Below are 11,808 nucleotides of genomic sequence, written 5' to 3'. Positions count from 1 at the left end.
CATACCATGTTTATCAATTGTGAACATAGTAAGCTTTCATATTTAACATATGCAAATTAAATTATGTATGTGCTTTATTTAAATGATGTGGAAAATGGTTGTAATAATATGGACTATCCTATCTAGCATATCATTCAAGTAGCCTAGGCCCTAAGGTAAGGATAATGTGGAATTTTTTTTTCCTGAGTATTCCTTTGGATGTAAAGAACTCATACTAACTACAGGTCTAAGGTTTACTGAGATGTATTTTCAAAAGTGAACCTTTTTTTTTTTTTAATTATGATTCAATGAGAGTAGGGGAGGCAGAGAAACAGACTTCGCCTTCACCCCAATGGGTATCCACCTGGCAAGTCCCCTAGGAAGCGATGCTCTGTCCATCTGGGGCATTGCTTTGTGGCTCAGCAACCAAGCTCTTGGTTCCTGAAATGGAGGTAGGAACCAACTAGCTTCAGGGACCAACTTGCTTCAATTCAGCCATGGCTGCAGGAGGGTAATAGAGAAGGAGCAGGGGTAGAGAAGCCAGATGGGCACTTTTTCTATGTGCCCTGATCAAGAATCAAACCCAGGACATCCACATGCTAGGCCAAAGCTCTACCACTGAGCCAGCTGGCCAGGGCCAATACATCAATCTTTAGTGCAAGCCAGCAATGGTATTTATTCAGTGCACAACGGAAGATACAGTTGCCATTTCCAAGGTGGGATATAAATTGCATGTATGTGTTTGTGTGTGTACATACAGGTAAATACATGTACTATATCTTTATACTTTCTGGTTGTATTAAGGACTTTTTAAGGCTCAATTGGATTAGGTATGTAACGTTTTGCTTTAGAAATGTGAAGACTGAAATTCATAACTATGTACCATGCGACTTCACTATTTAATTTTCTTTAAAATTTGTGTATACAGGTTGGACAAGTGTAGGTTTACAATTGTGAGTATGTGAAACATAGAGTATATTCCTGTACTATTATTATTGTATTACTTTTGCATGAGACTACCTGTAAATCTGCTTTAGTTCCACCCTGTATTGACTAGGCCCTTCTTTTCCCTACTTTTGAAAAGTAGTCAGAAATCTGATCTGTTTTCATTTTTTATTCTATACATTTTCAACCTCATCTTGCCTTTGATGGAGGGTATAAAGACCTCTGAGCTACCCAGATAATGTCAATATTTCTAGTATGTTTTATGCTTGCATTTGATCTAATTATTTCCACCTAAAACAACACAATTTAATTCTGAGTTTCATAAACCTTAATTAGGCATCTAGGATACTTTTTAGTAAAAGGTTAGTCCTACATTCATAACTGTTAAAAGTGGTTACAGATCAAAAAGAGAGATAATTGACAATTGATTTAAAAGGATATTTCACCAGTTTACCTGTAATTCTTTCTAAATAATGAGAGTAAATGTTACAGCTAACTATGTGGCCATTTGATATTTTAGCAATATATGTAATTACTATTAGTATTTTGCCAGAATGTTTCTATTTTCTAGTTATTAAAAGAAGCAACAGAATCGAGGTACAAATATGAAGAAATGAAACATCAAGAAGTACAATTAAAACAGCAGGTAACTTGACAACAGAGGATAGAATTTGTGGGTCTTGCTCCCAGTCAAAGCCAGCATGAGCAACACAATAGATCTTTTGTCCATTTGGAACTTTTCTGTTTATTCAGCATGACTGACTTACTGACATGATTTTCTTGATTTTAGCACTGTAAGTCCCATGTCTCAAGAAACCCCTCAATTCAAGGGAAATTAGGATGACTGGTCAGCCTATTTTCATTGTGCTCTTTCTGCTATCCTAGATTTTTTTCTAGTATGTTTTTAATTTTGTTCTTCAGGGAAATAAAAACAGGCAGAAAGTACATATTTTGTTATGTATGTAATTTAAAAAAACTGCATATGCTCACACAGGTTCACTTTCAGGTAAGGAAGGTTGTGTGAATGAGTACTTTTGAGAAGAATTGGAGTTTTCCCTGTTGGTTAGTTAAGTCCTTTTCTGTTGTCCTATTGTAGTCTCTTAATTTTGGAGTAAAAGAGGCAGATGCTGGGAACTCAAGGGCAAAATAGAGAAAAGATTGTGTTTCTATGTTTGAAACATTACCAATATATTCTACCTAGTTTCTACAGGTAGAATCAATTAGGTATTTATATGTATAGTATAATCTAGTTAACAAGACTATAATGTTTATGTAAGAACTCTGTAAATTACTTCTAAAGTATATGAATACATTAAGACTGGCATGCATCTTCATAAACAACCCTTTTGAATGCTGACTACTTTTGGGAACATTTTATGATGTAGTCATATTCTGCAAAGCTAACCTTACTTTTGTATTCTGCAAAGCTAATCTTACCATGAATATTGAAGAAGAATCAAATAAGTACACAAGTTTTCTGACATTTTTATGTCAGAAATTATGATCCTGTTAGCAGACTTCTAAAAAATTTAAAGCCCTTATTAGTGTTATATACATTCAGTAGTTCACAGAAATGGAGACAATAGTGTGAGAAAATTATGAAAAGTATACCGTATGTATGGATTTGTTAGATACTGTTTAGTGCTTGGAGGGAGTCATTCATAGATAGCGATCACCAGAAAGGCTTTTCGCCCAAGTTCACCAGGCCAGCTCTGATTCTGTTGTACTTTTGTTATCAGTTTTTGTGACCTGATACTTCAAGGTTTCTTATCTAGTCATTAGTTTGTTTCCCTTGTTCTCTTTTCTTGCTGTTTAAAATGGCTGTCCTTCCATGAGTGGGTCCTATTTTATGTTCTTACCATGTCAGTTTCCAGCATTTGTTGAATCTCATAGTCTTGGTGTGTCTTAACCCACTATTTTTAATCCAGCCTCATAAATCCAGGTATCATGGTAGTTCCCACAAACTGAGCAGTGTGGGCCAGCATGGACATCTTCCATGGGAAAGTCTATCTGGATGTGTCATGTTTAATAAAAATAGACTGTGCTAAAACTGCTGTAACTTCTAACCTCCCCCAAGTACCAGAATTCCCTCATTTTGCTTGCACACCACCATTGTTCCCACCTTCAGACCTACAGCCTCAAAAGCACTGTCAATGTGTACCCCTCTACAGACTACTCACAAATCCTCTGCACTCTTATTTTGCCCTAAAGTTCTATTCATCTTTGCCCTAGCCCTCACTCTCTGCAGGCTGATAGTTACCTCGTCTAGCTTGTCACTGGTAATATTTCTTTGTTTGCTTCTCCCTTCCCCATATAGCAGAACTTGTTTCTAAGTGCTTTTTGTATGGGCCATCCCACATGATAACTGTGGGAGAGAGCTGAGTCTGTCATTTCACATCCTGCCTCTTCATCCTTTTCATGTGGAGCTGTTTAATATTCCTAATACAGCAGCACTATAGGGGAGAGTAGAAAGGCTATTTCTTGACCTTTGATTATCTTTTATTCTTTTCCACTTTTCTTGGGCAAAAACACTTTACAGCAGTCACCCTTAGCCATGGATTCACTTTCTAAAGTTATGGTTACTGCAGTTCAAACATATTAAGTGAAAAATTTCAGAAATAATTTATAAATTTTAATTTGGATGAACTTAGCTTTTGTTCAGTATCTCCATGCTGTAATATTCCACCAATTTATCTGATTGGTACCCATTTATCTGATAAAAAGAGCGAGAAATACTACATTGACATAACTTTTATTATATTATTATGTGTTCTATTTTGCTATTAGCTATTGTTAATCTCTACTGTGCCTAATTGATAAGCTAAACTTTATTGTAGGGATGTATGTATAGGAGAAAACAATATACAGGGTGAGACAAAGGTAAGTTTACAGTATGTATGAAAAAAATATATAATTAATAAATAATATAATAAACTCTTGTGTACTCACAACTGTAAACTGACTTTTGCCCCATGTGTATATAGAATTTGGTACTGTAATTTTAAGCATCTACTTGAGATTCTGGAACATGTCTCATGTTCTCTGGGCCTGTGTTTTCTTATCCTCAAAATAATGTAATTAAATTAGATCACCTCTAAAACATTCTGTTCTGGCCTAAATAATTAGGCCACCGCAAGGCATAATTCAGGGCTTAATCTACATAATTTTCTTTTCTGGGTCCTCTTATGGGACCTTCCCTCCTAAAAGGTGACTGTATTCTAAATTCAGTTAGTATTATTTTTTTCAAAAGAATAATAGTATTATTCTATTTTTTAGAATAAAAATTGTTGGAGGGACTAAAAGAAAAATAGGCATTTCTACCTTTTTGTGATTTTTTTTTTCTCAGCTGCACTCCCACTAAAGTCTTTTCCAACCAAATCATTCTTTGGCCTCTGTCTTATTTCCCTTCTCTGTTCAGGAAAGAGATAGTTTCGATATTAAGCTGAGAAGTATGTAGGTAGTACGCTTAAAAGAATGACCTTTATTTTTTTAAAGAATTATTTTTCAAATGTAAGAAGGGGTAGTGAATAAAAAACATAGTCACATGAATTATATTGTTATATCATTGTATGATAGTTTTTTATAATTGACAAATATGTACTAGTAAATATTTGTACATTTTAAGCATGTAAACAGACTAAAGCAACATTTTATAAATTTTGTTGCATTTATAAGAAATCTGTAAAAATTTCAGTCATCTGTGGTTGTTTCTAGATTTGATATGTGTTCATTCTTTTTTTATAACATTTAACAAATCACTGATGTTTAGACAAACTATGCTCTTTTGAAAGAAAGTCTTTGGGATTTTAAATTGCTTACCTGAACTCAGAATATTTGATGCTTTTCTCTCTAGCTCTCTCTTTATATGGATAAATTTGAAGAATTCCAGATTACTATGGCAAAAAGCAATGAACTGTTTACAACTTTCAGACTGGAAATGGAAAAGGTATTTACATATTTGTAGTAGAATATTACTAATAAATTTATATGTAATTATTTTAAGCAGAACTGCCATCTGGATTAGTTGATATGATCTGAAACAGTTTTAACCTTATCATTTCTGATCCTTCACTGGCATATTTAGGCATTGTTTCCAGAATTACCTCATGTTATTAAAAGTTTTGGCACTTCTAAAATTCTGTTGCTATTAAAGGAAATTATCCTAATAAGAAAAATTTGTTGTCAGAATAGATTTGTTAAAGTTATTTCAGATGATCTCTCCTCAAAGTGTTGTATAAATTATTTTTTATTAAAGATCCATGTCAAGGGAAGTAATATATTTTGGTTTAAATAGATTATTTCAGAAGATTTAGCTAACACCTGAAGTATTTTTACTCTTAAATTTGATCTTAATATATATAGTACACAGGGATGGACGGACACCCTTATAAAATTATAAACTAGTTTTAAAATTTGGCAATGAAAACAATTTTGTGTAATTCTACTTCAGCATATGGGCTAAAAGGCAATTCTTTTTAATTGTATTTATTAAGGTGACACTATTTAACATAATTACACAGAGATGTGTTGTAAAGGACAGTTCTAAAGAGCCTATGTCCTTAAATAAACAGGGAGCATCTCAGTTTAGAAGGTGGACTCTGGAACTGTGATCTGTTCTTTTTTGGGGCAAAGTGTTTTCTTTTCTCCTTTTTCTTTTTTGACAGAGACAGAGAGTCAGAGAGTGGGACAGACAGGGACAAATGTAAGGGAGAGAGATGAGAAGCATCAGTTTTTTTGTTATAGCACTCTAGTTGTTCATTGATTGCTTTCTCATATGTGCCCTGATCTGGTGCTACAGCAGAGTGAGTGACCCCTTGCTCAAGCCAGCGACCTTGGGCTCAAGCTGGCAACCTCAGGGTCTTGAACCTGAGTCCTCTGCGTCCCAGTTCTGTGCTCTATCCACTTGCCACTGCTTGGTCAGTCCAGTGTTTTTTTTTTTACATTTCCATTTTAAAATTGAAATTTTAAGAAATGGTGGTCATTGGGAGATAGAAACAACAGGGTCTGCCATCATTATAATCAGATCTTACATTGCAGTTGAAAGCATGTTCAGTAATCAGGTTTCCTATAGTAACAACTATTCTTGCATTACTGTAGACCATTGACAAGTTGTTCAGACTATCTTTTCCTTCATTGCTAAAAATGAAGAAAACAAAAATGTCTGCATTATTTTAAACAGAACTTGTCAATGTTAAGTGTTACTGCAATTACTGTCTTCAGGTATTTTTAGACCAATAATGTGGAGAGTTTAGTGAACCTGAGTAGATTAGTGTGCCTGCCAGTTTTTTCAGTTGAGGCTTCAGTGAAGAGGGAACTGTTATGTACAGTGAAGATGTAAGGTGGACTCGAGCAAATTTTTTTTAATTGAGAGGCGGTGGGGCAGGGAGGCAGAGACAGACTCGCTTGCGCCCTGTCCATGATTCACGTGGGAAGCTCCCTAGAGGGCGATGCTCTGCCCATCTGAGGCTGCTGCTTTGTTATTCAGCAGCCGAGCTCTTTCAGCATCTGAGTCAAGGCCATGGAGCCATCCTCAGTGCCAGGGGCCATTCAAACTATGGCTGTGGGAAGGGAGGAGAGGAGATAGCGCAAGAGAGGGTTTGATGTCCTGTCCAGAATCAAACCCAGAACATACACACCCTGAGCTGACACCCTACCATTAAGCCAAAAGGCCAGGGCCAACATGGAACATTTTAAGAAAGTGTTCCCCAATTTCGTATCTTTGAGAATTCCTCTGAATGGTAACACATTCCTCTTTGCTAGTAGCTAAGCAATCCCTGTTGGTCACCACTTCAACCCAGATCATCTATGTATTTTTTCCATGGTCTTTATCCCAGACTGTCTCTGATACAGTTCTGTAGGTAATCATCACATAGGGCATGAGCTCTGTCTTATCATTGTTTTTTTAAATGCTGCCTGACTCTCTACTTGTTACAGAGCTGATGTGAATACTAACCATAAAGGAATATTTGAAAAATGGGTGTTTAATAGGCATAGTTGAATCCTATCCTGAGTTTCTAAAAATTGGGGTATCATAGCATTGATTTGAGAACACTTCTCTTATTTATTGACCCATTTTTTGTTTGACATGATCTTAAATAAAGTAGTTTTGCAAGTTGTGAGGATGACAAAAAATAAAGATTTAATCATTTTAATATTAATTTTAATATTTTCCTGGTCACCTAAATTCTCCTGCCTCTAGTTCTGATACTGATACGGTTTTAAATTCTTAATGTCTTTGAATTGGGAAAATCTTTCTCACCAGGAATCTCATTAATTGCTTTAATGTATTATCAAAGGAACTCAGAAACATGGACCTTTTTTCATTATACAACTCAAGGACCTGGAGGTCTTGTATACCCTTCAGTTGGAATGAATTGCATTTCAGCCTTAACTGAGTGGCATCTGAAGTTAGCTTGTGCGGCTTTCTCTAAAATTGAGAAGATAAAATTTGCATTTTATAAAGACACATTCTATTAGCTGTTTGAGGCAAGTACAGTGATGAGGGAGGAGAGCAAGGGAAAATACAACTTAGAATTTAAATTTGCATTGTGTTGATTCACAGATGACAAAGAAAATTAAAAAACTGGAAAAAGAAATTATAATATGGCGTACAAAATGGGAAAGTAATAACAAAGTACTTCTGCAAATGGCTGAAGAGGTGAGAATGTTTCACATGATTGAACACAGAATACTTCTTTATCAGTATTAAGGCAGGGTGGTCCTGCTGATATTTTTTAAAGTAATTTCAGATTTGATTACTAAATTTTGATTTGTTTCCTGAGGTAAGTTGGGTTGTCTTGTGTGAGGTATGTAAACTTTTTCTCACAACTAATTAGCTCAGATTTGTATTGTAGATAACTCTAAAATATCTACATTTTACTTCTTTTCCAATAATAATTGAGCTTATGCAGACTAAGGTTTATTAAGTTTGGTATATATGTAGCTTCCCTCTTAGTTTTTGATTTATTAAATCTTGTGTGTGGCTCAAGAATTTGCATTTCTCACAATGTCTAGATAATGCTAATGTTGCATGTTCAAAGGTCACAACTTGAGCATTGATGTTATTCTGTAAAGACAACTTGATTCAGGTTTCCTATGGAGAAAGCTCAGACTTGTATCTCAAGTGGTTTTCTGCCCACTTGTAGGCAACAAATGACTTTATCAAACTTGTAAGTAAAGTTGAAATGTATTCACTGTACAATTACTAAATTTTTCACTTTCATAAACTTGATAGGACTAATTTTTAACATTTCACAAGAGAAAATAGGGCTCTAAAGTGAAGGACAAGAAACCTTGGCTAGCTAGCTCAGTGCTTTAGAGCAATATCCCGATATGCCAAGTCTGCGAGTTCAGTTCTTGGTCAGGGCACATATAGGAGTAAACCAACAAATGCATAAACAAATGGAACAAGAAATTATTTCTCTTTTTCATCCTTCAATCAGTCAATAATTAAAACACTTTTTAAAAATGATGGAAGAGAAGAAAAAAATTGATGGTAGGAATAAAAACTTATTTTAAATTAAGTCACATTTTCTTAATATGTAATATTTAACTTCATGAAGTAGATTTTGTTACTTTAAAGAAATATGACTAATTTTTATTGTTCCAGAATCATAATATTTTAAATATCAATGCACAGTGAGGTCCAAGAGATGATAAAAGTTAGTATCCAGTGTAGCTTAATTTTGTCTACAATAATATAATTTGTATTTATATATACAGTAGGTACATAAGTTCTGTCTTTCTTTCAGAAAACTATTCGTGATAAAGAGTACAAGTCCCTTCAAATGAAACTGGAATTATTAGAGAAGCTGTTTAGAGCTCTCCAAATGGAAAGAAATGAGCTCAATGAGAAGGTTGAAGTTCTGAAAGAGCAGGTCTCTATAAAAGCACAGATAAAGATTTAGCAACAACTGTGCTAGAGCCCACTACTGCTGTTGATTCTCAGAAAGACTTGAACACTTCCTCTAAAAGAGCTCCAGGAATCAACTTGCAGGATGAGACCAAGGGAGCAAATGAAACACAGTGCAGTTCAAAAGACCCTTTCCACATGATCTATTCTGATCATTAATTCAGTTGATGAGATGAAAAGTGATTACTGTATTGAGAAATATATTTTGTATATAACTTTTCTGATGCAGTTAGTATTGATTTTCTGGTGAAAATTTTACTTTTTCTACCACTTTTATATTTTCTAAGACCTGTTAAACTACATGATATAGAAGGCTGCTTCGTAGTTTTGCATTATTCTGATGAATATATTTCCACATCTGTATTGCATATCTGCCTTATTTTTCCCTTTACTGGAATAAATGTGTTCAATGCCTTACCTCCTATATGCCCCCTGCATATAATTATAATTGAATTAAGGCTTCTTATGATAGTGGCTTTTTATGTAAAAACTAAAATGAATTTAAATTCTCTGGTCCACTAACATAAAAATATAAAATACAAAAATAGTTTTGTTTAGTAGCTCATTTAAATGCCAAGTAAAAATAAAACATAAGTAGGGGATATTAAGCATAGCGTATTTGCTTTATATCAGCTTTTTGAAAATATTTTTATCACTTGAAAAATTGAGATGACTGTATGTCTTAACTCCCTCAAAGTTGTGGCAGGTTATTTAAATGAAGATGCCATTTGTAAACAAAGTAGTATATGCAGCCAAGTCATTGGACACATAGGAGAAATGTATATGTGACAAAATGTTATACTGCTTTAGTTTCAGGTTAGAACAGATGTCTGAAAATATCAGTATTGGGTCTTTGTGTTTAGAATGGGGAAATTTCTGGATGTTGTAATTTTGTTCCTTATTTCTTTTATTTCAATACCTAATACCTATTTTTTTTTGTTCTGTCACATTAAATCATCTAAAAAGGGTTAAAAATGCAGAATTATTTACCATGAGAGGAATAGGAGCCCAGAGATACTTTTCAACTTCCAGCACTGTCTGTGATAATCAACTGATCAGATAGTTAAGGAAAAGAAATATACCTGAAATTCAACTAATACCATGCCAAAATTAATAGAATAATAAAATGTCCCTCAACAGCATTTTATGAGTATCTCCTTCAACTAAATGAAGTATTGAATCCAGTCCTTTGAGGGGAAATGAAGACACACTGTCAGAAATACAATTTAAATTAAAACTGGTAATTTAACCTAAAAGTGATATTTCAGGAGGAACTTTCTGCCTGTAAGCTTTTAACATTTGATTAAGATAGTGGTGTACCCTATTACACTTTTTTATGACACTTAAATTTGTGTGGATAGTTAATCTTGGGCTGAGAGCTATGTATTTGACAGCAGTTGGTCTACTCTTTTGGGTGTACTAGGTATATTAGATAATATTGTGTAAAATAAATATATTAAAAGAATCTGAATTGTTTGGGACACTTTTGGTTTCAGAGTGTTTCCTCATTATCAAGTCGGGGAAAAATGGAGAGGAGAGGTTTCTAAAATGAAGGGTTTCTTTCTACATGACTCTGTAGCATGCTCAGTATTTACTATGTTCTAGAACTGGAGTTGGTGAACCATGTCTGACTGCCTAGGGTTGCTTTTATATTTCAGTTCTTATATTTGCTATCTGATTCTTTGTTCATCAACCTGTATTTGAAACCCCTATAGTTTACCCAGGAAAAGCTTAAATGTTGAGATCAGTTAAATTGTTTGTTGTACCATTTTGTGGAAACTTCTAGAGTTCTAAAATATTTAGTAATAGTGGACCCCAAAGTGCCAAAAATGAGTGCAGAATAGAACCATTTTATCTTCAGATGTACATAAATACATTTTGTAGTTATGAGACTTTTTAAGTTATGTATGATCATCTATTACACCTGTTATCACAGCACATTTCTCAGGTATACAGAAATATCTATCTCTTTCAAACAGTAAATAAAAATAACAATAAAAAGGATGCAGTACTAAATATACTGCTTAATTTTTATAGCTAACATCTTTCATGGAGATAAAAAATTGATGAAGCAGTCTTCATGTCTCAAAGACATTTTGTAGAGATTTTTTTTTTACTAATATGAGAATCTTATTTTACCTATTCTGTTAAGGTTTAGTAAATGTGTGATGATTGATATAATAGTCTCTGTGTATTCTTTACATTTTTTTCTTTTTTTGTATTTTTCTGAAGTTGGAAACGGGGAGGCAGTCAGACAGACTCCAACATGCACATGACCGGGATCCACCAGCACGCCCACCAGAGGGCGATGCTCTGCCCATCCGGTGCATTGCTCTGTTGCAACCAGAGCCATTCTAGTTCCTGAGGCAGCAGCCATAGAGCCATCCCCAGTGCCTGGGCCAACTTTGCTTTAATGGAGCCTTGGCTGCGGGAGAGGAAGAGAGAGACAGAGAGGAAGGAGAATGGGAGGGGTGGAGAAGCAGATGGGCACCTCTCCTGTGTGCCCTGTCTGGGAATCAAACCCAGAACTCCTGCACGCCAGGCCGATGCTCTACCACTGAGTCAACCAGCCAGGGCCATATTCTTCACATTTTATCTTTTTAAAAAAATAGCTAATTTCTCAGGTCTTGAAACATGGTTGTTATTGCACAGTTAAATGAGTGGATAGAAGAGATTCGTTGGCAAAAGTAGCTTGTATTCATCCAGAGCACTGTTAGCATTTTCCCCCCTTTATACTAGATAATTTTAGAAGATTCCACTAATGTAAATTTGTCCAGGCTTTAACACTTTGAGTAGTGAATTTTTTTCATGCTTGCTGACCCCTTGGAATGAGTTGTTTTGTTTTTTTTTTTCCAAAAAATGAAATTAGTTACAGCTAGTTTTATTAACTTAAAATTATGTTTGTTTCCCTGGCTGGGTGGCTCAGTAGTAGAGCGTCGGCCTGGCATGCAGGAGTCCCAGGTTCGATTCCT

The 11,808-nt window shown here is 34.8% G+C and overlaps 1 protein-coding gene across 1 annotated transcript in view; it reads left to right on the top strand.

The window, feature by feature from the left end:
* Positions 1-10,260, top strand: part of LOC136318244 (gamma-taxilin-like) — an 84,870-nt gene extending 74,610 nt beyond the window's left edge. Inside the window, 5 exon segments of the mRNA XM_066250629.1 lie at positions 1,496-1,570; positions 4,778-4,870; positions 7,487-7,582; positions 8,676-8,814; positions 8,817-10,260. Coding sequence (XP_066106726.1) covers positions 1,496-1,570; positions 4,778-4,870; positions 7,487-7,582; positions 8,676-8,814; positions 8,817-8,995 — 582 coding nt within the window. The 3' untranslated portion in view covers positions 8,996-10,260.
* The last annotated feature ends 1,548 nt before the right edge of the window (positions 10,261-11,808 follow it).

The sequence above is a fragment of the Saccopteryx bilineata genome, unplaced genomic scaffold (assembly GCF_036850765.1).
Source record: "Saccopteryx bilineata isolate mSacBil1 unplaced genomic scaffold, mSacBil1_pri_phased_curated manual_scaffold_21, whole genome shotgun sequence".
Lineage (NCBI taxonomy): Eukaryota > Metazoa > Chordata > Mammalia > Chiroptera > Emballonuridae > Saccopteryx > Saccopteryx bilineata.
Note: the sequence above shows the minus strand (reverse complement) of the source record. Positions and strands in the feature narration are given on the sequence as shown.